We start from the raw sequence: 27,768 nt of genomic DNA on the forward strand, positions 1-27,768 counted from the left end.
AAAATTGTTTAATTTAGCCCATCTGTGATCCCACTCATTGATTATTATTTAGATGAGAGGACGGGCTTCTTCCCCCTGTTGCTTTCAGTAAGCGCAATCCGAAAGAAAGAGAAGCCGAAAGTCTTCAGGACGTTATCTAACGGCCTCTTGTAGCAATGAGACGTTTATGAGCCCACACCGACGCCTGTAAGGACTGGACGGGGAGGGACTTTCGGGACACTACATGCGCAACAAGTCCAAGGGCGCATAAACTGCGTGATGACAAAGAATGACAACACTGCATGCAGCGGTTTAAACAGAAGCACTTTAAATGGATCGTGAAGGGAATATTTCTTGATTTCTGCTGCCAGCGCGAAAGGTAGTGTCGCCGAAAAGTTTGACTTTGAAAACGCACTTTTGGAAGTTTTCTCCAGAGCACATGACAGAAGCCGGCTCGTAAGACTGTTGTTCAGAAATGTCAGCATTTAAAACCCGCGATGTTTAACTTTATTCCTGGTTTAAAAGCAATAAAACAGCGAAAGTATTCAGCTCATTACAGCGCAGCAGGTGACGAGCGGGGTTTGGGATCTGGACTTCGGCTCAGGAACGGAGGAAACTTTATTGTAACGGGAGTGAATGTGAAATGGTCCCTGTTTGTCACAGAAGCTGGGACGACATCACTTGAAAATAGCGGGTTTCTTTCCTTTTTTCCCTTTCTTCTTCTTATATTTTAAGTTATCTCAGTCCACAATGAGGGCGCTGACTTTATTGTGCGTAATAGTCCTGCTGTGCAAGTCGAGCCTGAGCAATAGAAACTGCCCGGATCTGATCATTGACAGCTGTCACTGCTCCGCTGAGAGGTCCAAGGAGTTGAGCAGGCAGCAGGTCCGAATCAAAGTTGTGTGCGACGACGTGGATCTGATGGACACCTTACAGCCCAGCTTCTTACCCAACAGGACCGTTTCGCTGTAAGTAGGAGCAGTCAAGACTTTCACGTCACTAATATAAAGCCCACACACGAGGTAGTGTGTGTTTGTGAGACTCAACATATAACGGATTATCAGGAAGAAAACAGTGTGGGAAAAGTGCAAAGATAATTTTATTTCCTCTATTTCATCTACGGAGTCCCCGGCCCCCGTTAGGGCGTCTGCCTGCATGAACAAGAGCGTTAAGTGTTATAAATTGATTCCACACAGTTAAACAACTTTGGCATAATTTACCAGTAAGTCATTTATCGAGTTGCAGAAGAATAGTACACATCAAAGAATAATGTTACCTTGCACTGTTACCATAAATATGTTGTGAAATATGTGGTTGGCAGCCAGCCTTTCTGCAACCTTATTACATTATTACCATTACTGCCCCCGCCCACCCAGCCCCACTGCATTAAGGATGCCACTGAAAGGTCACTAAACTTATCCACGATGCACTCTTCTAACAAAATGATTTTTAAAAAATTTACACAACAGATTGGTTCCAGTTCAAAATCAGAGTGCTAGCAAAGTCGCTGAGGTAATCCCCACAGTCATGACGTATAATAAGTAAATAATAATGTATAATGTAGTGTACCTACTATTCTTCTTTATCTGCCAAACCTTGAATTAACCTTGTAGTAACTTGCAATTTAAAGAATCTCTTTGTTATCATATTCTGTTTTCCACACTGTAACTGATTTCTGTGATTAGAACAGTATTATGGGGAGCGCCAAAAGTAAGATACTGTTATAGGTTTATACGGTTTATACGGGCATCCAGCTGCCAAAAAGTTTCTGTTAAATATACAGAAACTTTTTACACTGCTCCGTTTAAAAAAATAAAATCAGGATATTATTATTTCCTGATTTTATTTTATTGATTTACTCTTATTGCTTATGGTTAAAGAAATGAGGCCTAATTAATAATTAATATAATTAATTAAATAATAAAGAGATTTTATAACTGGAAAAACTGGTCAAAGACTGATCGATAAGTGAAATGAGATCACTGTTAACTCTGATGATCAGTCTATTATTTGGATGGATTAATTATAAAATTTAGCAGCATTTTTTTTTTAAATTAAAAATTTTAATTTGCAATTCTAACCCTTTTAACAGTTTTTAATGTGTTAGTCTCACATTTCCCAAAAGATCAGCAGGTGAAGAAAGGAGAGATAATATGTACAAAGAAATGCAAGAAATGGGTTGCACATACACACATATCAATAGAAGGAATGACAATCACAAACCACATCACAAAAAATGGTCCAGATGAGATGGTCTAGGTTCAATAAGTTCTGTAATTCATTCTGTTCATATGGTGCAACTCAGTCTGTCAGCATTCTCAGAATGTTTTCTGGTGGGTTACTGGGAATTAATCCATCCTGAACTATGCTCTGATGAATGACAGTTTTATATTACAGTCTTATGCATTGGCAGAGCAGGAGGCATTTACTTCTCTTCCTGTTCCTGTACTGACGGGGGTGTTTAGTATGCTGTAATGAAGAGTGATCACTGTTTGTCTACATGCTGTCTGTAATTTCAAAAGGGAGAGAGCAGAAGCTAGTCCTTGTAAAATCCTGCTCTTATTACTAGATCACTGATTCAAATGATAGTTTGAAAAATCTAAATCTATTCCTTAGTGTGTTTCTAGACCCACTTTGAGATCTACCTTCCCCCTGTTAGTGACAGTCAGACCTCATCCATTGCTCACATCTGCATAAATCATTCTCCCTACCCTCGGTGCTGTTTAGAGGTGCCGTTACCTTTACTGTATTGAAAGTCATTCAAACATTCATAGATTTTGCTCTTCCACACCATCTTGGAGAAACCTCTCTTAGTATTCATCTGTGTCTCTCTTGTGGATGAAATAGCACTTCAAACACTTGAGGGGTTGATAACTCCCCCCCCCCCACCTGCTCCCTCTCCCCTTCTCTCTCTGCAGGTGCACAGATTGACGGCAAGATTAATAGACTGCTTTATTCACGGAAACTCGAGGTCTGCCTTTGGAGTGTAAAAGCAAATACTTAATGTAAAGGCCCTTGACAAGTTACAGGCGACTACTCATTCTGAACCACAAGCATAGTTGATTAATGGCAGCACTTTGCTTACAGCAGTTTATCTGGAGTGGTGTTTGTTTCCGCGCAGGCAGAGCTGCTTTTGTTTCTTTTAAGTGGGGAATGGTTAAAAAGCTTTGTTTTATCCTCGGCGTTAGTAAAAGTGGAGGCGTTTTTAAGGTTTCACAGGTACTAACGAGGTTTGATTTTTTTCTAAGCAGTCTACACAGAAAGATAAAGTAAGGTTAACCTTCACAGTACACAGTAAGTAAGCATCAAAGTACAGCGACGCAGGTCGAAGCGTCTCCTTCTTTCCGAGTTTCCCTGAGAAATTCGAGGTAGTGTGTGAGCACTATTCCTTGGTGAACTCCATCTTACAGCAGAGCTCTTACCGGCCAGGAAGCAGTTTTCCTGCGTTAGGAAATGTGACCTTTGTCAGGCTAAAGTGACCTCCCCTGCGTGCTCTTTTGTTTAGATGTGCTGTACAAATAAACATATATATCAGGGGAAGCATGTACATACCAACCCCCCCCCCCCCCCCCCCCCCCACCCACCCACCCCCCCACCCCATAAACTGTCAGCAAATTTCCCAAATGTCCTTCGGCATGCTCTCTTTATTTTCTCCTGATCTCACCACCTACATAGACAATGAACCCCTTGTTGAGCCATTTCCTCAATGACAACCTGTCACGTTCAAGTGTACCAGCCCAGATCCGAGCACCACTTCTGATTAGAGGCACAGATTGTGCTTTGTTGGTTTTCTTTTTGCGTTTCAGTATTGTATCTATAAAATGTTTATGAGGAACAAGCCCTGCAATAATGCGGCGCCCTGCGACTGCCAAAGAAAAACAACTTAACGAGCAAATGAAAGAACATTTGCATAAACGAGAGAGATGAAAATGAACTGTATGAGAGAGTGTGTCAGTAAGTCTGTGAGCCGCACAGCGCCCTCGATTAACACCTCCGCCTGTTTTCCTTATCGTCCAGGAGTTGGAGTTGAAGAGTTTAGAGCTTGTCCTGACAGCTCTGTTGACCTTGGGACCTATCTGGTGTAATCGTTTCAGCGGTGCGCCATTTCACTGCAGAGAGTAGCGGCTGAGATCGTTGCTGACACTTGTCTTAGGCAGTGGTCCAGCAGGACCACGCCTCGCTCATCTCAGAAAGAGGAGGAATAGATTGTGGAAGAGATGCATGGATGGTTGTGGTAGGGGGAGATGGGAGATTCAGAGTAAAAAAAGCAGTTAAAGTACTTAAAGGAGTGACAGAGAGGATGCTGGGAAAGTGAGGATGTCAAGTGTTTGGTAGAAAATCACCTGAGGGCTGAGACTGATGATGAGAGTGATACTGAGCAGATGCGACCACTGCAAACAGTTGGGATGTGGAGGTGCTTGCACACTCCACACTCACAGCTTACTGTAAGTGAGCTTGTGAGTCTCTGCTCTGCTGGAATCTACATCCAAAGACATACTGCACATACAGTGCACTTGCATAATTGACAACTTTTAATAAACATTACAATGTTTGTACTGCTGCTTTTCTCTCTCTTGCTGAGTTGCTTTGTTGCAGCCTGACCCGGGTCGTGTACTATTTGCATATTGTCTGAATACTCATATATTACCTGCTGAGAGTAGCTCAACGTGTGGAAGCTTAAACTGAGTTTCACATATTTTTCAGCTGACTGTTCTACAACCACACTTTCTCCTGTGGTCCTGTGTGTTAACATAGCACAACACAGGCAAGTCAGGCTGCAGTTTCTACACATGTTAGAGTGGTATGCATGGATCTAGAGCCCAACCAATAAAGGACTTTTAAGACTGATACCAGTACCAATAATTGGTCAATTCAATTCAATTCTGTTTCATTTAAATAGCATCAAATCACAACCTCAAGGTGCTTTATATTGTAAGGTAGATACTCTACAATAATACAGAGAAAACCCTTACAATCAAGCTACTCCAATCACAGTGACAGTGGGAAGGAAAAACTCCCTTTTAAACTTGGAGAACCATGCAGCAGAACCACCTCAGGCAGGGGGAGCCATCTGCTGTGATCAGGTGGGGGTGTTTGGAGGAAGATAAAAATGAAATATTCCAACATACGAAAAATAAACAGATTACAGCAGGTTGTTGTGTTTACATTAGATAAACAAATAGTTAGCCAATACCCAATAATATCAGATCACTAATAAACTGGTTGGGGTCTACTCCTGGAAGGAGTCACTGGCTCAAAATAAATAGTTTAAAATATTCCCCTTCTCTCCAAAGGCAAAAATGCATTAACAAAGTTGTAAAGAATGGTTTAAGGTGTCAAGGGTTGCCCTGATCCAGTATTTGACACTGGCCAACATCATTAGACTGAATATAGAGAAAAACTGTGCCGTCTGATTCATTAGCTTTAACTATCATTTAAATATATATTCCATAACACAGCATAAAAAAGTTCCATAGGTAAGGATGGCAAAACAGCCAACTAAAATGTATGACTCTTGTGTGCAAAGGATAAATAAAAGGAGCAGTATTATTTACGGTCATGTTACTGTACAGACTGTATTTCTTCATTCAGGGGAATAAAATACTTGTTCCACAGTCTGAGCATGATGTTTTCTCCACGGCGAATTAAGCAAAGTGCATGTTAACAATGAGTCAGTTTGTACACTCAAGCACATTTCACAGTTGACAAAGCTGTCAGTACTGCTTGCAGCACATAGTAGTAGTAGAGACAGAATATTGCCCACCTACTCATGAAAAATCAGAAATCCACACTCTGTTGCTTTATTAGAATTAGCATGTAGTTCACCCAACAGGTTGGTTTTCAACCTGTAATATAATGTTAATACCTAAAGTGTTAGTCTATGAGATGAGTGGCTTTGAAATGAAATGCATTCAAATGTTCCTCAAAACAATGTTTCTGTCTTCTACATGTTAGAAAGTGATGAAGATGCACCCAGAGCCCCAGTCTGATCCGATGTTATAGAAATAAACCAAAAAACTTTCTTCTGTTATGCAGTGACTGATTTGCGAAGCATAAAGTTTTTTTGTTTTATGTTGTTTTGTTTCTTTGATTTTTTTCCCCCTTATGAAAATAACTCATTAACCACAGTGGTGTTATGTACTCTGAATCCTGTAAAGGATTTATTATTATGAACTTCAAGTAAATAAATTCAGAACTTAAACAATGTTCAAGAAAATTCTAAGACACTTTTATAAATTAAATTAATATGTGCAAAATTCTGAATGTCATATTTTCAGTCAGTTTGCCAATCAAATAAAAGTCTCTTTATTGTCCTTTAAATGGTGCCACATCTGTAAGAAAAATGTGTTTGTGGGTTGAGCAGCAGAATTGAGTTTGTGGGTTACGTCTATGAAAAACCAATGAAAAAGCAATGTCAGTGCCAAACAGCTTATTCTTCTATTAACTCTTGTTTTGAGCTTCTGATACCTCAACTGCAGTCAGGTTTGGTGCCTTAATAGCAGCACTGGTGAGCATGGACCCTGCTATAGCATCAGTTGGTGTCTACTCCAAACACACCATGTTGGACTGATCTGGATAGGTCAACTTTCGGCTGATGTTCCACAAAAGCAAGTTACAGCATTATTTTTAGTGAGCCCTTATATCATCTCCAAACTGAAGGCCAAATTCCATATAATTGGGGACTATAACATGCCAGATACAGGCTGCGAAGCTGGCGTCCCAAGAAGATGACGCTACAAGAAGACTGTTTCCTCACCCTGTCAGAACTTAGGAACTGTAGGCAGTCTTCTACAGATTTGCAGACAAGGTTTGCAGGACAATATGGCCGACAGCTCTGTACCCAGACAATACAGAACAGAGTGCACGCAGCCAATCTGTGGTCTTAAAGGGTTGTCAAGAGGCCTGCTGCAGCTGCCCTTGACCGTCGGGCCCATTTGCGCTGGTGTCAGCACCATGCGCATTGGAACCTGAACATTTGGAGAAATATGTTCAGTGATCAGTCCAGATTCTGCCTACTGCAGTTGGATCAACATGTTGATTACTGCATAGCTTTTGGTGGCAGCATTGTGATGGTGATGTCACTGGAAAAACAAGGCTTGTTATCATTGGAAGCAACGTCAATGTTAAACGACATCAAAATTCGATTCTGCAGTTTTGGCAAACCCAATATCTCCACAGTCTGGGACCAAACTCTATCCTCCAAGCTTTGTATGGTTCTTCCAGAGCTATAGAGGCATCTGTTTGTTAAATGAATAAATAGTTAAATTGCCAATATGTCTCGATCCTTCAGATTTCAGTCATCCAATCCAACAAAAGGCACCAGAGAAGACGGGGAACATTTGACAAGGTTTTCACGAACACAGATCACATACTCAACGCTGTTGCTCAATCCACAAATGCGTTTCCCTTTTCAGTGTGGCACCATTTAAGGGGAAATAAACAGGCTTTCATCCTTAGTGCGTCATTGTCTTTCACCCACATCTGCAAACAGGGAAAAAGGCAACTTGTTACATTAAATGCTGGCATTTCAGCCAAAAAAAATCCCTTTTTAAATATCCATCTCATATCACACAGTAAATGGTTTATTTTTTCTTCTTTCACGTTGAGCCCAGTATTGTCCTTGTTGCAATCAGTTTCCAGAGTTAAGAGTTCAGCGATAATAAACAAATATAATTGCAGTAGTGCATTATTTGTCTTCATGTTGTTTTTAATATCTTAATTAAAAAAACACAACTATAATAAAATGTTTGTGATTTACAGAAGTGTCAGCTGAAATTGATCTTCTTAATTGGTGCATGTTCTCACACACTGAGCTCCTTGAAAGCCTGGTTGTTCTCCAGTTTGCCAGAGAGAAAAATGAGGGCATCTGGTTTGGGCTAAAGCCAAATCTGTAGTATCCTCCTCTGTGGACCTTCGCCACCATCATCATCCTTTCAGTTGAAAGACAGGAGGGATGTTTGTGGTGTCAAGAGGGAAGTGATCAGGATAGGGCAGTAGCTCCCTCCAAACCACTACAAGAACATGTCAGTCAAAGTGCTGGCAGGGAAACATTGGAGGAAGCGTGGCTGTAAAATAGCAGGTGGATTTTAGATTAATGCGCTTCTTCGCTGTAGATGGACAGGTTGTGATTAGCATGATCAAAGGATTGAGAAGTTTATATTGATCTGCGTTGTCACTGTGAACAAATACTGGATGTCAGAGCATTTTATTTTTTAGTATTGCTATAAATATAATTCTGTATATTCTTTACCCCCCATTATATTCACTCCAGCTCTTTTCTTCCTTGCTGTTATTCCTTGGGGGCTTTTCTCGTCTGCCGAGGTGCTGTTTGTGCTCTACCCTCCTCTGAGTTCTGAGTACTTCTGCATGAATATTTCATTGCACACATAGCCTGTCCATATACGCCTGTGCATTAACTCATTGAACAACCTTGTGAGTGCACAACACATCGGATCAAGACATTCCGAGTGTTAAACGCCTTAAATGATATGACATTCAGATCCACAGAGAGCTGGATGTTAATCTAAAGAGATGTGACCAAAATGACCCTGATAAAACATGGTGTATCTACTATCTCATGCTGTGAGGAGTCATGCCAATCTCTTGGTCTTTCTGTCTCTTTCTACTGGCTTTTCTCATTCTTATCTCCACTGATATGGAAGATTTTTAAAAAGCAAAAGGTTCAGCTTTAGTGCACTCACCAGTATCAGTCATCAAAGCTTCAGAGGGTGCAATATTTTAGATCCCCAGCACTTCTATCTTCGCTGTTGCCAAGGACCTCTTTCCTCATGTTATCCGTGTGCTCAAGAACAACAACATGGGCATTGAGCTGCTGCGTATTGGAAACATTAACAGAATATAGAAGATGTAGCTGCAGGGACGTCAGGACTGCCATGTTTGTTTGTTGGAGCTTATTGTAGGAATTTGTTGGTTTTTAGGCAGAACTAACATTTGCTTCCTTGCTCCCACATCACAACTTGTTAGCTGCTATTTTAATAATTAAGAAAAAGTTGATTAATGCTCATATTTGGATTAGAGTGTGGTTTACAAGCTACATTCATAAACTGTAAAGCTCAATTCAAAGCTAATTTTACCTGCTAATTAGGGGGTAAGGTCGTCACCATTCTAGAATTTCAAACTCGATATCAATACTCAGGAAAATACTCTTTATTTCTTCAATCCATCCACTTCCGCTTCTCCTTTTCAGGGTCGCGGGGGGCGCTGGAGCCTATCCCAGCTGTCACAGGGTGAGAGGCGGGGTACACCCTGGACAGGTCACCAGTCTGTCGCAGGGCTAGCACACAGAGACAGACAACCATTTGCGCTCACATTCACACCTATGGGCAATTTAGATTAATCAATTAACCTATCCCCACAAGCTGCATGTCTTTGGATGGTGGGAGGAAGCCGGAGTACCCAAAAGGAACCCACGCAAAAACAGGGAGAAAATGCAAATTCCACACAGAAAGACACCGGTCTGATGGTGGAATTGAACTCAGGACCTTCTTGCTGTGAGACAACAGTGTAAACCACTGTGCTACCACACTGCCTTTTTGCTTTTTATTCTTCTTTATTCTTTTAGCTCATGTAAATGTATTCAGTAACAGCCCTGTTCATTTCAAGTGCTTCTGGGAACCTGGCACCATATTTCATTGATGGTTCAATTCAATTCAATTCAATTCAATTCAATTTTATTTATATAGCACCAAATCACAACAAAAGTCGCCTCAAGGTGCTTCATAGATACAGAGAAAAACCCAACAATCATATGACCCCCTATGAGCAAGCACGTTGGCGACAGTGGGAAGGAAAAACTCCCTTTTAACAGGAAGAAACCTCCAGCAGAACCAGGCTCAGGGAGGGGCGGGGCCATCTGCTGCGACCGGTTGGCGTGAGAGAAAGAAGACAGGATAAAGACATGCTGTGGAAGAGAGACAGAGATTAATAACAGATATGATTCAATGCAGAGAGGTCTATTGATACATAGTGAGTGAGAAAGGTGACTGGAAAGGAAAAACTCAATGCATCATGGGAATCCCCCGGCAGCCTATGTCTATTGCAGCATAACTAAGGGAGGATTCAGGGTCACCTGGTCCAGCCCTAACTATATGCTTTAGCAAAAAGGAAAGTTTTAAGCCTAATCTTAAAAGTAGAGATAGTGTCTGTCTCCCGAATCCAAACTGGAAGCTGGTTCCACAGAAGAGGGGCCTGAAAACTGAAGGCTCTCCCTCCCATTCTACTTTTAAATACTCTAGGAGCAACAAGTAGGCCTGCAGAGCGAGAGCGAAGTGCTCTAATAGGGTGATATGGTACTACAAGGTCATTAAGATAAGATGGGGCCTGATTATTTAAGACCTTGTATGTGAGGAGCAGGATTTTGAATTCAATTCTGGACTTAACAGGAAGCCAAAACAGGAGAAATCTGCTCTCTCTTTCTAGTCCCTGTCAGGACTCCTGCTGCTGGTTAAGCAGGCTGCCACCATTTCTGCCTAGGTGCTGGTAGATGTCTTCAATTTGGGTCTTTAAGGGAAGCAAAACTCTTTTTACACTCTAATGACTGTGCCTGTTAAATTCCATTTGCTACCTAGTTCCCACATAACTGTTATGATTGTATTATTAGAAGGAGCTTGTTAACCGCTGTTTTAATGACAGCTCAACAGTTGGCTAATGAGGGGTAACTGCTAGAAGTGAAACAGTAACATTCTTGCTGTTTAATACTTAGGTGTTGTTGAAAATTCTTCATAAAGACCAGGATGTTGGTCTCTAAGGTGATCTGCAAAGTTTGTGGTACTCCTGTTCATGTGTTCAGCTGGTGCTGGGAAATCTATTTTGCAAATCTTGGTCATGCCATATTTTAAAACGAGAGATTAGCCACAGTCAATCAAAAGTCATTGGCCAGTTATCAAGCAGTTTCTCAGGCCACCCCCACCCCACCTTGTCAAATGTCATAAAGGCTTGAAAACGAGAATTCAGAAACCAGTGAGTGATGTCACAGTAGCCATCGTACACCATCTGTGGTCAGCATATCTGAAGAAAACCTAACGTTGGTCCTTAACAAAATCTAAATGGGTGTAAATGAATGAATAAATAAATAAATAAGTCACTATCTGTACAGTTGTGTTAAAGGGGGAAACTATGGAGGCCAAAACTTTTTTGTTCCTGTTCGTTAAAGTTCTTACGGTGGGCATTTTTATCAATAGAGTCGATAAGAAGTGACATGCTTTTGGAGCCAGTCTCAAGTGACCACTTAAGTGCGGTTTTTACCACTTCCATGTTGGCTTCATTTTACAGCCACAGAGGTGGCTGCTCTTTAAGGAAACTGCCAGTGTTCTTAATAAATAGCCATTACTCAATCTAGTTACCAGCAAATGCCAATGATATTGTCAAGGTTTCTTCAGAGGCTACAGATATATCACTTAGAAGCTGGCCTTCACACTGGCTGCCTGAAAATCTCTCTGACTGCAGTTGACGTGGTTCAGGTCTGATCAGTTCTGCGTTAGACAATAATGATTCAATGATCGAGAGTTCATGACCACTGGAGCAGTCGCTGTAAATCCTACTGTAGCATGGAAAAACCAAGAATGTGTCAAAACCCAGACCTACTACCAAAAAATATTAAGTAAAGACAAATACAGTGTCTGCCAAGGATACTTCTTTGTGCTGCTCTCCCTGCCTCCTTCATACGCTGCTGAGTAAATACTAAAGTTACTTAAAGGGCCATAAATTTGAGAGAGCAGTGGAGGCCAGCTTAGAAGCATGTTGTCTTTACCCCGTTTTCTGACTAACTGTACAACAAGGTGATTAAAGCCCTGATGTGTGCTGCTTCTGTTGCAATGTGTGATCCCAGTGGGAATCGTATTAGCTGTTCTATTTGTCTCACAGGAGCCTTGGCAGGCTTTTATCAGCCCTGTGTGCTAGATTATGAGCGTATGCCTGCCTCTGTGTGTGCACGAATCAGGGAGTCAGTGTATCCATTTGTGTGCATATGTAGGAGCCCTGTGCTTGCATATGTGTTTGTCACTCAGCTTCTTCACATTTTTCTCCACTCACTCAACACAAGTCACTGATGCTATATGTCTATGTCTGTGGTGAGCCTAATAGTTAGAGACTGCTTAGGCTTCCAGTCACGTAGCTTCAGCATTTAGCAATGCCTGTAATCACAAAAAACTAACTTTTAAAAAAATGCTTATTTTTTCTATTGAACTTTTCCATTAAGTAATTTCTCGTGATGTGGCCTTTTTCATATCTAAATATTATTGCTGGTTAATATATAATTCGGTAAATGAACTTTTGAATTCTTAGCTTACAATAGTGTAAACTCAAATCTCTGATCTCCAATCGCCTTTATGGCTCAATCAGACTAAAGTTAAAGTAGAATGTCACGCTTCTTATGAATACGAAAAAATTTTAATTGAATTTTTGTGGTGATCAGTTGGTTGTCCTGAGGTTGAGCGAGACTGACTGAAGTCACTCTGAGACTCAAAGGTTTGCAATTACCTGACTGACAGACTATCTACTTTATGAACACAGACTGTTTGCTGATATGTTGCAAACAGTCAATCTGAATCCGTCTGCAGTCATCAGTGCAGAGTGTAGAGCTGTTTATAAGGTGGTACACTAGAGGTGATGTAATCGGAGGTTATTGTTGTGCTGGTTCTGACAACTTATCAAATTATGAAGTCACATAATTAAAATCAACAAGACATTCCTAAAGGTTAATTCCAAATTTAAGCTATGCAATATTTTGCCCTAACAAGAAGATGAAATATTGCTGTGCTGTTCAATAGCAAATAGGGCAAACCCAGCGAATATGGCACTTTGCACAAAAAAGGAAAGCAAGCGAAGACTGCACTCTTCTCTCTGATTCACTCTGATCAGAATGAAGAGCATCTAAGGCATCTGAAAAACTATATAGTTGCATGCAATAGATAATAATAAAGATTATGATAAGAACTTACTTTTTTGGAATTCCCCAACTGAAGAACTCAACTAAACAGAACTTTCTCTTTTGTTAAAGACAAGATAAGCTTCATTTTATTGCTTCATATTTAAGTCAAATCACAAGAATAACAGAGAATAACACCTTACTTTATAACCTTCTGTAAACACAAGCAAACAAATCTGACTAACTGATCTGCAACAGTAGAACGGTAGATTGTGTCTCAGTCAGATGACCTTCACCATCATTTAGAGGCCATGTGAACATCTGTTGGTAGCTCTTAAAGCAATTTTCCATCCAAGGTCAATGTTAGTAGATGTGAAATATGTTATTTTGGTTAGCCCTGTCTAGTAACTTGATCTTCTAAAAAAACACTGGGTTTGGCTGTTTGAAGAGAAGTGGCTTGAATCCTCGAGGCCAGTAGATCTAAATGTTTGCCATAGTTTAGATTGTGATCTTTACTCCCTTTGCTCCTCATGATCGGTGTGTTGGATTACTTCCGTGGGAGCTATTTTCGTTTCTATTCCTCCATAATGATATAGCTGAATGTCTTTGCTCCAGCCAGACTGTTTTCTAGAGCACTGACTTTGTTCGGCCTCACAGAAATATCCCAGCTGTGGTGTGGAGGGAGATTAAGAGCAAGAGGTCCTGTTTAAAGGAAGAATTTTCTTTATATTTGGCTAGGAAATGGAAAATAGGTGCAGCTATTTATTGAAACATGTCCAGACATTAGGCAGCTTTCTTGTCATTTCTTGAAGTAGCTCTCCGGGCTCCTTTAAGGACATTCAAAGCTCTTTTTTAGATATTAGCTGCCTTTTTTCTGTTCTCTATCAGAATGATCCTAAACTGCCTCAGTTATGTGATTGATTAGTGTTCTACTGTGTGTTTTTCTGTCAGGTTTGCGTTTACAGAGACAGTGTGTTTACAATCATTGTCACGTTTAAAATTAAGCCATAATAAAAAAAAAATCCAGAATGTTTTCATTTATTATTATTATTTATTACATGGTAGATTAGACTATAATTTTCTGTGTTTATAGTCGCATCACTTTTAACATTTTGACAATATCCCAAACACCATTGGAATGAAATGCAGTTCTAAACAATGACAGAGCCTTCAATTTGTTTTACAGATGACTGTAAACAAGCACTGTCGTACCTCTCTGCTGACGTCCTCCATACATACTGGTGACAGTCATCAGTTTTGCCTTTTACCCCTGTTTCCAGTTCTTAATAATGGCTCTTTAGCAGCCATCCTTCCACTGGGACTATTTCTAATAAGGCTTAGAAACAGTAGATGGATCAACTAAAGGTCCAGACACGTCTCTCAGGTCCCGTGTCAGGTCTTTGCTGGATTTTTTTTTACTTCTCAATGACATGACTTTTAGATACCGTTCTTAAGCTGTACATAGTTTTTCAGGTATGTCACTTTTTATCCTCAACTTGTTCATGTTCCTCAAATTTTTTAAGAGCTCATTGCACACCATGCTGAGATATGTTTTCAGCTAATGGCTCTTTGGGAATCACCTTGTTGGGAAAAGACAAAGCAACACACAACAAAAGCAATTTTATGCCTGTTAAACTGTGTTAATGGGAACAAATGATATGTTTTTGCAACAGGCTGCTAATAAGTGCCCAAAGAAACATTTAAAAACCTGTCTGATACGTGTAGACACAACACTTACTTATCTGTTGAATCAGATGTCTTTTTATTCTTGAATTATTCCCAGGTTATGTCCAAAAACTTAAAAAAGACCTTCAGAAAGTCTTGAGAACTATTACTCAGGACCACTTAAAAAAAAAATGGGGGTGGCTCAAGACTTTCGTACAGTACTCAGTTCTCATATTTCTCATCAAAACCTTGGCATTTTTATTTGAAAAATGACTCCAGTGTGTATCAGTTATCAAAATACTGTCACACAAATTTATTATCAATTAACTAATCAACTGTTTAACCTTCTGCAGTGCTTCAATCTTCCAATTTTACGCTCGCAAACTCAACATTCACACAAATGAATGCCCTATGCCATGTGGGAATTTTGTGAAAATGCAGCATTTACTAGATAAACTATACACATCTGGCTGTGGTTGGCGCTGGAACACAGTAAGCAATGACATAGACCATTTGCTGCAGCCTACAGAGACAATACTGAATCACTTCTCCTCGCTGAAAGCAGCTTATCCACAGAGAACATAATTGATAATGTAAATACAGAGTTGGATGGCTCCTCCACAAGTTTGTCATGGCCTGTTTACATAATGTTCAATTCTGTTTTTCCTGTGATTTCCTGGACGTTGCGCAGAGGCCTGAGATAGGCATGCAGGGGTCGGCAAGCAGGCACATCCACACAAATCCGCACACACATACATGCAGCATAACACAGCACAGGACACGCTTGAGTTTGCACAAACAGTGGCTGCCTGTCCCTGAGTGGGACGTCCGTCCGCAGAGGGAGGTGTAGGAACAGAATGGGAGACACTGGAGAAAACACAGCGACAGCAGTGAGTGTCTCAGCTCGACCACCTTTACCCTGCCACATTGTTCATATGTGGCTTTAGAAAAGAAGCGCAGCAGTTTTGGCACAATTTATAGTGCTAGCATTTAGAAAAAGCTCAGGGAATACCAGAATCAACTCCACCTGGCCCTTCAAACTGTTTGAGCTCTTTGGTTATCTTTCAGTAATTCTCCGTGTGAAATATTGTGATATTGACCTGCTCGGTTTTCCAAGGAGTTTCTCACCATGTCCGGCTGCTTCCATGCTGGCTTGTATCTGCTGCAATTTCCTGCATGCAGAGAGCTTTTGTCAAGACGAATTCAAACTGACACCAACGCAGCAGGATACTGATGTTTGGATCAACAACAATAGAAATCCATACAAACTCTTGCTTACTCACATTTGGTGGTCTATAAATCTTGTCTAATCTGACTCAGCTTAAAGGATCAAATTTACAAATTTACTGCACCAATGAAATACTCTCTTTTGGTATTAAAGTGCACAGGGTGCAGGTATTTTCGTGACTGGGCTTGTTGTGCAGGTCTTTGTAGGAGTTTCAGTTTTAGAGTGGAAAATCAGAAAGGTCTGATAAAGCAATTCATTGCAAATTGCACTAAATTTAATGCATTTAACTTTAGGTCATGTGTTATTTTGCACCGGGTGTGGCTGTGATAGTCGCCCCTAGGAATGCTGATATACTCAAAATGAGTGAGAACGAATTTGTATATAGTGGATAGCTCAAAGTTACACTGTAAAAAAAAACTAACGTAATTTTCTGTGAGCATATTATCCGTTTTTTAACAGTTTCTGTATGTAGTTGTAATTGTGAACTGTAATTGTTATTTGTAACATTCAGTTATGGTTGAAAAATTAATCGAGAAAATTCCTTCATTTGAAAATGGCACGTCATAAAATCTTCACCTTTCGTGATTTTTTTTCATGCACATATTGCCATATTGAAATGACTGTCAAAATGCAAAAATGAATGGGACTCATACACTTCTAGACTGATCTCTGATGTCTAATGGGTTTTATAAAAACGTCTTCCTAAAATGAGAGAATTGCTTGCATTATTGCACATAACACAATAACAGCAAGTTCATCGACGCACAGATGGGTAAGTATTTGATGGTAGATTATGTTTTGTGTTATTCTGCACATCCTACAGATCAGCTGTTGCAGATTTCAGGTTTACACTATGGGATAGTTTGCAGAGGTGTGGACTCGAGTCACATGACTTGGACTCGAGTCAGACTCGAGTCATTAATTTTATGACTTTAGACTTGACTTGAAAAAATGTTCTAAGACTTGTGACTTGACTTGGACTTTTACACCAATGACTTGGGACTTGAATTGGACTTGAACCGGTTTACTTGAAAAGACTTGATATTTTACCCCAAATATAAAATTTAACATGCATATTATATAGAGATTGAAAATGTGACGTCATTCACGGGTAGAACCGCAAAGGATTCTGGGAACTCGTGGCAAGCGGTACTAGCGCACGCAGGCTTTCAATTGAAATCAGTTATACAGCGATAAAAAGAAACACAAAAATGTCAAGAAGCTGTTGTATTATTAACTGCAATAGCCGGTCGCATGACAGCCACGAGAAGCTGACGGGTAAAGAGATCGGTTGTTATCGGATTACGTCGTTGAAGAGAAATTGTTCAAGCCATGTTTCCGAAGTAACAAAGACGCGACGGATGGCCTGGATCGCAGCCATTCAAAGATCAAATATAACGTCCCAGAACACTCCAGCTCACAGGTTAGTCTGCTCCAAGCATTTACACGAAGGTCAGTGTTTTTTAGTAGTTAATACGTCATTTTCATAACATAATTAGTGATATAGGTTACAAGCAAGTCTGGCGCTGAACAGAAATTGTCGCGCTATGCTCCTGTGTTTATTGTGCATAAATAGTGAATTGTCCTGACACAATATTGCGTTTCGCTTCTGTTATTATGGTACATTGACAAAAACATATACTTTTATTCACAGGATAAAACAGGTTTTTTGTATCACTAATTGTCCAGTACGATTACAGCATACAGTATTATTGTCACTGCTACATTTCTGTGATGGGTACCAGAAATTATTTCCACTACTAATTAATTACCGTTGAGCTCAAAGGTCCTATTAATAAACGGTTAAGGAATGTGTATTTATGACGACAATTTGTGAGACTGGTAAACTTATGATAGGTACGATGGTCTTTCGTTCTACACGGTGCATTTCAAGGTCCTGCACCCATCCGTCGGTAAACTGTACCTGGGCTTGTTGCAGTGACCTGAAGTTACTAAACTTCATGAGTGTATGCGCTCACTCCAAGAACCGTATGATTATAAATATGCTACAATGAGATAGCTGACTTCATCTAACTAGCAAATGTTGTCCAGGCTACGTTGGTGATACAGTTTTTTTTAATGTGTATGATATTTTTGTCATGCGATTTTAAAGCTGGTCCTACAACCGCATCCAAGAATAACATGCAGCTTATCTCAGAACTGTCGGTGAAAATTATTCTTGGAGCTAGGTTTAATTGAGCTGCATTTTAAAGAGGTGCAATTTCACAATTTGTGTATATTTTCTAAGTTCACTATTTTGTCATGTGTTGAGAAAAACACAGATTTTAAAATTACATGGTCTAATATTTACATTTAGCATAACTGCAACATTATTATTATTATTTTTTTTTTTAAAGACTCGAAAGGACTTGAAATTCAAAGTTTCAGACTTGTGACTTGACTCGGACTTTTACACCAGTGACTTGAGACTCGACTCTGACTTGCCTGACATTACTTGAGACTTGACTTGAGACTTGAGGATAAAGACTTGAGACTTACTTGAGACTTGCAAAACAATGACTTGGTCCCACCTCTGATAGTTTGTAACAGCCCTTTTTCTACACAAATCCTGTGCTCCTCTGATTTATGCAGAACATAAGCAGCCCTCAGCAATTTCTAACAGAGAAGTTTGCACTAAAAAAAGACACGAAATTACCATTAAGTTGGCTCTCAGTGATCTAAATTGCCATTGCTGTTACTGGAGACTGTTTTATTTTGATTACTAGACTGCTTGTCCATTATCCAGTCTGCTTGTTTTGATTTGTGAATTTAGGTTTTTAGTAAATTAGCCCATTGTTAGTTGAGCTGATCACCCACAGAACTTTTTTCCCCTTCAACCCATGAGTTAATTTGGCCCTACACTTTCTAATTGACTGATTTCGCCAAGCCCACATAAATTGCAAGCCTTTGAATTTCACCATGTCCCAAAACAGTAGACACAGGGCTCAAGTAATAACTACACTTGATGTAAAAAAAAACCAAAACAGTTTTGTAAAAATAAAATAGCACAAAATAAAAGTCAGTTAAACAGGACGTTTTTGGCATGTAACATTTAAATTACGTTTTTACTGATAATTGAGGAATTAGTTCAGGTGAGATTTCAGTGCAGACAGATATTTGACAGCTGATTGGCAAATCTCATATAGGGCATGTTATTTACATTACTGAGCAAGGTTAGCAACCCACCTCCATTCCAGCTCCTCCTCCTCTGCCATGTCTGACACAATCAGTGTTTTTTCTGTCATGTTAATGCTGCTCTGTTCTGTACCACCGACAAGGTGTGCTCTTCCTCCCACAAGCAGTGGCACATAGCAGATGGAAAAAAGTGGTACTGGCACAAATGTCATATATAACTACGGTTAACCATCTCTACTATGCAAAACATGCCCATGCTCCTCCTTATTCCATACTGACGCTGATCATCAGCTGGTGACAGTATGACTTCATGCGGGTGACGAGCAGCTTTGGCCTCAGTCTTCTAACACTAAATTCAGTGGACTGTCAAACGACAGTCGTTCGTACAGCAGATAAAATAGATTTTCACTTGTTGGCTGGAAATGAGAAGCCTACTGTTTACTTCCATGTGAAATCAGCTGTCATATCACTGTTTAAAGAATTACTGCAAATTTCAAATGATAAATGTGCCTGTGGTATCAGTGTGTAAAGTGCTTTGTGCAACAATGGAACGCTTGACAGCCATAGCAGCAATAACTGGATGGAGGGGCTTAGTGAAAAGTCTATTATCTCACCCGATTATTTCTATCTTTTTTGTGCATTCTTTGTCTCTTGTATTGGCTCTGCGGATTTTGTCCCGCCGGATCTTCCCACTAGTTCTCTGTCAAAAAAAAAAAAGAGTCATTTTGGAAGTAATAGAGATACGATCTCCTTGGAAGTTTGCTATTGGGGTAGGCCAAAATATAAATACAAGCTTAGATGTTGACACAAATTTGCTGACGCGAGTTTGCGTCCATCCTGGCCTTTTGCTGAGAGGGGACTTCCTCTCATCAATTTAGCTTTTCCTGCCAAGACAACTGTGAGCAGAAAGAGGTGCTTTCCCCAAATATCACCCAGAAGCAAACTTATTCAATTAAATGAGACAATTCTCCAGTGCAAGTGCAAAAAATGGCAAGTGCAAATATCATTTTTTAACCTTTCAGCCAAAAACCGAGAGAAATCTTTATAGAATTGTTTATTCTCATGACCAAAAAGACCAAATATTTATTTCCTGTTGTGAGTTCATGCCTAGTTTGCATGTCTGTTTGTGCCTTCACAAGTACATTTTCATTGTGCACACTCTGCACCCTGAGCAGTTTGGCCGGCGAGTTGCCCGTTCAGCACAATGCATTGTGGGATCCCGCTGCTTAATCCTGGGGTTAAAAATGAGCATGTAGCCATAACGAGAGCACTGTCGTCACAGAAGAAATCAACACCACATTCTAATTGGCCTTCTCTCCTTAAACCTGGGTGATCATTCCCACAGCCCATTGTGTTAAAAGAAGATGGGAAGGTAGTGGTGGAAGGTGATAAAAGGATCTGACCTTGTGCAAATCTGCCACTGTCTATCTGTCTGAATGTGTGTGCGTAAGTGAGTGAAGTGGCCATTGGCTGACAAGAAGATACACAACATGCAAAGGAGAGCTCAAGGCAGCAGATCACATGGGTATGTACGTATCCACAGCATCACAGAGCGAGAGAGAGCAGCCCTGCAGCAGAGGATTTAAGAGCTGGCTGGAGAAATCAATATTTTAGCAGATATAAAACCTTGAATCTCCATTGGAGTTGTATTTAAAATTATGTGAGTCTGGGCTGCAGAATAAGCGCTGCGTATATCATCATCCCCCCGACTCTTGCACCATAGCCTACAGCTACACTGAACAAAAATATAAACGCAACACTTTTGTTTTTGCTCCCATTCCCCATGGGATGGACATAGAGACCTAAAATTCATTCCAGATACACAATATAACCATCCCTCCCAAACAGTGGTCACAAATCAGTCCAAATGTGTGGTAGTGGGCACATCTGCTATATTGAGATAATCCATCCCACCTCACAGGTGTGCCACATCAGGATGCTGATCTGACATCATGAGTAGTGCACAGGTGTACCTCAGACTGCCCACAATAAAAGGCCACCCTGGAATGTGCAGTTTTGTCTCACAGCAAAATGCCACAGATGCCACAAGCAATGAGGGAGCGTGCAATTGGCATGCTGACAGCAGGAATATCAACCAGATCTGTCGCCCGTGCATTGAATGTTCATTTCTCAACCATAAGCCGTCTCCACAAGCGTTTCAGAGAATATGGCAGCACATCCAACCGGCCTCACAACCGCAGACCTCGTGTAACCACACCAGCCCAGGACCTCCACATCCAGCAGGTTCACCTCCAAGATCGTCTGAGACCAGCCACCCAGACAGCTGCTGGAACAATTGGTTTGCACAACCAAACAATTTCTGCACAAACTGTCAGAAACCGTCTCGGGGACGCTCAACTGGATGCCCGTCGTCCTCATCGGGGTCTTGACCTGACTCCAGCTCGTCGCCGTAACAGACTTGTGTGGGCAAATGCTCACATTTGATGGCGTCTGGCACGTTGGAGAGGTGTGCGCTTCACGGATGAATCATGGTTCACATTGTTCAGGGCAGATGGCAGCTGAGAATGTCCCAGTTCTTGCATGGCCAGCATACTCACCGGACATGTCACCCATTGAGCATGTTCGGGATGTGCTTGACCGGCGTATACGACAGCGTGTACCAGTTCCCACGAATATCCAACAACCTCGCACAGCCATTGAAGTGGAGTGGACCAACATTCCACAGGCCACAATTGACAATCTGATAGACTCCATGCGACGATGTGTTGCACTGCATGAGGCAAATGGTGGTCACACCAGATACTGACCGGTTCTGGGTCCTCAGACCCCCAATAGCGCAAAAAACTGCACATTCCAGGGTGGCCTTTTGTTGTGGGCAGTCTGAGGTACACCTGTGCACTACTCATGATGTCAGATCAGCATCCTGATGTGGCACACCTGTGAGGTGGGATGGATTATCTCAATATAGCAGATGTGCCCACTACCACACATTTGGACTGATTTGTGACCACTGTTTGGGAGGGATGGTTATATTGTGTATCTGGAATGAATTTTAGGTCTCTACGTCCATCCCATGGGGAATGGGAGCAGTAACAAAGGTGTTGCGTTTATATTTTTGTTCAGTGTATGTGTAAAGTTGCATCTGCATCCATGTGTCTGCAGAGAAAATACCTTCTTTCTTTTTTTTACCCCAACAGTACCTATAAATACTATTACCTTTAATTACTCTAATTAAATGTGAATGAGAAAATTATGTGTATTAATTTCAATAAATTTATAGAAATTTTTACTTTAATTTTTTTAGTTTTTAGTTTTTTGTTGCTTGACACTAATTAGCAGGTGTTTGCATTCATATAATGTGTAACGCAATTAATGCATTCATATTGTTCATGGAAGCTTGGTTAGCAAGTTTGCTAGCATTAGCTAATAACAAGGAACCCACCAATCTGTTGAAAACAAAAAGCCTCTTTAGCCACTAAACAAACTCACAAAACGACACAAAATACTAACTCAAAAGCAAAACTGATGGATGATCACACGGTGGCTACCTTCGTCTTTTTAATACAGGCTATGTAACTGTTACATAATAAACAGTGTCTCTCCTTTGAGCTCTGTTTGTGCTTTCATTTTTGCATCACTGCTGTTTTTTGTGCTGAGGTTAAAAGATATAAAGTAAAGGAGAAAGTCAACAACCTCTGTGATCTGAAACTACAAAATAAAATCACAATTCTCTGTTGGTTTTTAGCTACAAGCAATCCTCTTCACATAGACAGTGAGTAGTGTAGTGAGTAGTTTCTAATTTATAAAAGCTTTAATCTCCTTTAACTGTGTCTGTGTGGTTGGATATGATTGATTGGCACCAGGCTTCTGAACTGAGACACAAACCCTAGGTGTGGCGTGGCGGTGCAGTAGTTAGCACTGTCTCACACTGCCAGGGAAGTGTTTGAACCCACTGGCCAGCCTGGGCCCTTTTGTGTGGAGTTTACACGTTCTCCCTGCCTGTCACCTCATGACCTCATGGGACAGTCTCCAACCCTGAATTGTCTAAATAGAAGAATAAAGGGATAATTGGTGCATTGTAACATACATCATGTATTACCACCGTCTCGCTGTTTTAAGGAAATCTGAGGAAATCTGTATAATGAAAAAAACTCAAAAAGTCTTTATTTGCCAATTTGCTCATGGAAGTCCGGCTTGAGAGAGAGATTTATTTCAGAGTGGAGCCCTGAACTACCTGTTCTTGTCTGCTGTATCGTTGTATTTCATTGATTTGTTTGCTGTTGTGGTGTGAGCAATGGATGACTGAATTGTGCTGACCTGGCGTTTCCTTAAGCTTTTCTATTAGGCCAATATTTTGACATGAAGGAGTGCAGGAGGGGGCATGTGGGGGGTGGTGGATGGCTTGGATCATTACACATCTTAACCACAAATGGCCATAAACAAGTCCAAAACGTGGCTTGGATGAGTAATTTACAGCCGCAATCTCATCAGGCATAAATCCTTATCTCTTGCCAACATATTGACAGGCAGAGGATAAACAATTTATCAGCCATTTGAATAAGTAATCTCCCCCAGCTCTGTTTTTGTGATATTTACAAATGCGCCTCCTCTTACTTGCTCTGCATGCTCACCTCGACTTCTTTCTCTCTCTCTCTCATATCTTTTGCCCCTAAACAGAAACCTGAGTAACAACAAGATCTCTCTGCTGAGGAACGGCTCCTTCTATGGCTTGGCTGCCCTGGAAAAGCTGTGAGTACTTAAATCAAGCACTCTTTAATGTTTTGTCCTCCCCAGAGTCCTAATAGCTGTCATCGCAGCAGCAGTATTGCACTGTAGCTGGGAAAAGGCAAACAGGGGACATGGTGGGAATTAGGAGATCCTTGTCAGGTTTTACCCTGCAGGAGGCTTGCCAGTGTGTTTTTTTTTTTCTTTTACCTTCCAGCCCTTGCGCTTAACCACAATTGCCACAGTAAATGTCCTAAAAGCGATAATATATAGCATCATATTAGGGACTAATGCAGTGTGAGATCAGGGTGCTCTGACAGTGTGACTGACTGTGGCGGGCTCGTGCCGATGACTCTCGCACCATATGCAATCTCCCAGAGGGCTGTATTCATACAGCCTGATGATGAGCTCCATGATAGCTCCTCCTGTGTCCCCCCCTGAAGTCAGCTATTGATTGCTTTCACCTCCGTGCAGCCCGGTGATAGCTGCTTTTCTACCTGATGGTGACACAGACACTGGCTGATGAGGAAATCAGAAAGGGGCTGAAATCACACAGAGCGGATGGCTTGATAACTTGCTCTGTTCAGTCAGTCATTCCCAGAGGTATGTGCATGTGAAAGCACACATATTAAGCTCACCACTCACGCCAAAACACACACACACGCGCACGCAAACTACATCAGTGACTGCTGTGAATATTATTACAGTCAGTTTTGGCCCCCGTCTCCGCCGACTGCTGACTGACAGTTAAATTTAGATTGGAATAATGGCAGCGGTATAATTTTGCCTCTCTTTCACTTCTTTTTGGGTGGCTGTGTCGCCTGGTGACCTACAGGATGGTGTCACCTGTCTCTCCGGGCCTTATTAGTGCCATTAAATTGTCCGACTCTCTCTCCAGTTCCATTGGAGTGATGGAGATGATGATTGCGAGGCTTTTAAGGACATTCAGCCAAAGGTCTGTCGCACCTGACCTTTTGGAGCAGCAGTTTGCGTGGCCTATCCCTTCTTTCACCTCACTCCCTTGGTTCAGTCTTTCCATTCTTCCTGCCACATGCAGCATTTGGCAGAGATACGCCTGTTGCTGGAAGCTGATGCCAAACCAGGTAGCCTCAGTGAGTTGAAAGTGGCGGCCAGCTGTTCCCTCGTCTGGCACAGCCGACTGACTGCCTTCCTGTACGGCTGGCTGACTGAATGGATCTGAGGGTTGTGGAGAATTGGCAGCTGATTGACAAGCTTAATAAGGCATGTGTATATGTTTGCACCACTCTTGCTGCAGCTGCGCTCTCAATGTTCTTCAACAAACAGACCGTTTGGGGCAGGAATGGAAACTTGGATCCCACTGCAAGTTTTTTGTTTTTTTTAAATGAAACAGAAACTGATTTGCACATCTTTTCTTATTTAACGATGGCTCTAGATATGCAGATAATTTTAGTTTCATTCATTTTTATTCTGAGGCAATCTGTTTCCTTTCTAATTCAGTTTAGGCACAGACATAATAAAACAGACAAAATACTCTGTGAATGACAAACTGAAATCCAGCAAACATAGAAGGTGGAAGTTGGTAGAAGTTTTTAGTAGATTTGACGTTTTTTTCTCTATATGCAGTTGTTATGTCCTGTGGACCACTGAAATAAAAAAAAGTGCTTCAAAATAACCCCCTGCACTGCACGCCGGTCTTTGCTTTGGTGTTGGCTCAATAAACAATAACTGTCAAGAATAACTGTCACTTTTTCATCCCTTTTTAACCTCTCTGCCATAAAAGGCTGAGGGGGTAATATCGTCACACCACCAGGCGGGTGGGTGGCGTGACACCCAAGTTTGTGAATGTGAGAACTCAAGAACGAGGAGACGTGGGATTTTGAAATTCGTTCCATGGGTGCATCTACTAAAAGTCTGAGATGAGTTTGAATCTCAGTGAGGTTGACTTCAAGGTTAAGGTCAAGGTGAGAGTCCAAGTTTTCTGAAGATCTTGTGAACACCATAAATCGAGAAAGATGTCATGTATGATTTTCAAAGTGATACCATAGGTGTATCTACTAGGAGGCTGAGGGTAGCCTGGCAGCGTCCAGTAGTTTTTAAAATCGTGATTACATGAAACATTTCGCAGATTTTCATTTTAGTATGCGTGTGTTTGTGATATACTCTGCGTACAAATATATGGTACCAGATATATTATTGGCACAATAAGCACACAATTTAATAATTCATTGATGGAAGATCTATATACTGGTAAATTTACCAGAATACTGACTTATTAGATTATTTATTAGTTGTCAAATCTAAACAATATAAATTAGTAAAATGAAGAATATATTAAATAATATGTATACTGCAAAATTAATGATGAATTCATATAGAAGATTTAATACATGACAGGTTGTTTATAAAGTCTCTTATAATATGATGCTTATCCAAACATTGTGTTCTTATCCCCACAATGTTGCTGCCTGCTCTGCTGCAGTATTTTCTAAATTTTAAATGCTTTTATAGTGGCTTATTTCTTTGATCGATAATCAGCAGCCATTCAGCTGCACCAAAAAGTTTAAATATTTGCACTGACGGTTAAAATGCATAACAAACACAAAAACACACTCAATTGAACTATCAAATGTATAACTATATATGATTTGGGGATTTTGTATGAGATATTTGTATAAGTCATATGTATTTTAGCATTCACATTACCCCAGAACAGGGGTGTCCAACTCCAGGCCTCAAGGGCCGGTGTCCTGCATATTTTAGAGATCCCTGGATCAACACACCTGAATCAAATAATTACAAGACTCTGGAGAACTTCAAGACATGTTGAGGAGGTAATTTAGCCATTTAAATCACCTCTGTTGGATCACGGACACGTCTAAAACCTGCAGGACACCGGCCCTTGAGGCCTGGAGTTGGACACCCCTGCCCTAGGCAGTGTTTATGCAAAATTACATCAAGATTGGTCCACTCATCTAGGAGTAGCTAGAGAACATGCAAACATATATTGTATTATTTTCAGAATCTTAGTTTAGTGCACTTGCTCTTTTGGACAAGCAGAGCAGAAAAGACGAGCGTGAAAACTCGATGCACTCATATTTTTAGGTTTAGGCATCAGTTGAATGTTAATCAAATGTAGCACTTTTCATGAAAATCACTACAGTGGTTTTACAGGGGCGCTTGGGAAAGGTTAGGTGCTCTGGAGACAAGGTCTGAGGAAACATTTTAATAGTAATTTCACTCTGAACCAAATGAGCATTAACTTTTTCATCCGAGGTCATGGGGGAGCATTATTAGGCTTCCCAGTCCAATTCCGTGATGAGAGTATACTGTTTTGCTTGTAACTTACTAATCCTAGCTAGGGGCTGGACTCATATATATCATCATTATTGTTATCATCGTTGATGAATGATGGAATTTATACAGCACACTAAGCGACTTTATTAATCCCCCATAGAAGTCTCTTTTGATGTGATTTGCTTGCCCCTGTAGGCCAGATAGAGTCCTTTTAATGGAGGGCTCCTGTATTGTGGGTGATGCCCCCCCCCCCCCCCCCCCCCCCCCCCATATGGACACCAGCCCACTGCCGTCAGCCAAACTGGGTCCCACAGGAGCAAAGCAGAAACAAAGCCCATCTCTGTTCTCTGGTCAGGACACTAAATCTAGCTTTTGCCACTTAATCATGTGTTTCCACCGCAGAAGGCCTCGCTGTGCGAAGGGTCTGTCTGAAAGCGACGAGGCTGGCATATCCTTCTCATACCGATTACACTCATGAGCAAATGTTTTTATAGAAAGATTGCACTTAATTTGGAACTATTGCGGACATTATAATATTCTATTTGCATTCTTTATGTAACATCTAGAGTCCAACGTAACAATCCAACAGCAACTACAGAAAATAAATGATTCCTTAATGATAAGGTCGAGATTCTTCGAGCACACTTCTGTTGGCTTCAAGCATGTTGTTGATTATAGGTGTCAGAGAGAGGAGTGGGTATTTTTGAGATCATGACAGTGGCTATGACAGCAGATTTATCCTTCGCAGGCTGTCCAAATGTTTTCTTTACTGAAAGCAGAGGATCTTTTTTTTTTTTTTTTCGTCTATTTGACCAAACATTATTTGTCTAGCCCTGAGGTGTTTAGAGGCAGGCCGTCAGACTGAGCGGACCACGGCTCAGGCCGGAGACAGTATCAGAATTCAGAGTAGCAT

General features: G+C 40.9%; 1 protein-coding gene across 1 annotated transcript in view; it reads left to right on the forward strand.

The window, feature by feature from the left end:
- Positions 1 to 210: 210 nt before the first annotated feature.
- The window catches only part of adgra1b (adhesion G protein-coupled receptor A1b), a 203,785-nt gene continuing 176,227 nt past the window's right edge, over positions 211 to 27,768 (forward strand). The window contains exons 1-2 of the mRNA XM_080869232.1: positions 211 to 947; positions 23,532 to 23,603. Of these exons, the coding sequence (XP_080725358.1) occupies positions 730 to 947; positions 23,532 to 23,603 (290 nt within the window). The 5' untranslated portion in view covers positions 211 to 729. The remainder of the gene's footprint in view (positions 948 to 23,531; positions 23,604 to 27,768) is intronic.

The sequence above is a fragment of the Rhamphochromis sp. 'chilingali' genome (assembly GCF_963969265.1).
Source record: "Rhamphochromis sp. 'chilingali' genome assembly, chromosome: 20".
Classification (NCBI taxonomy): domain Eukaryota; kingdom Metazoa; phylum Chordata; class Actinopteri; order Cichliformes; family Cichlidae; genus Rhamphochromis; species Rhamphochromis sp. 'chilingali'.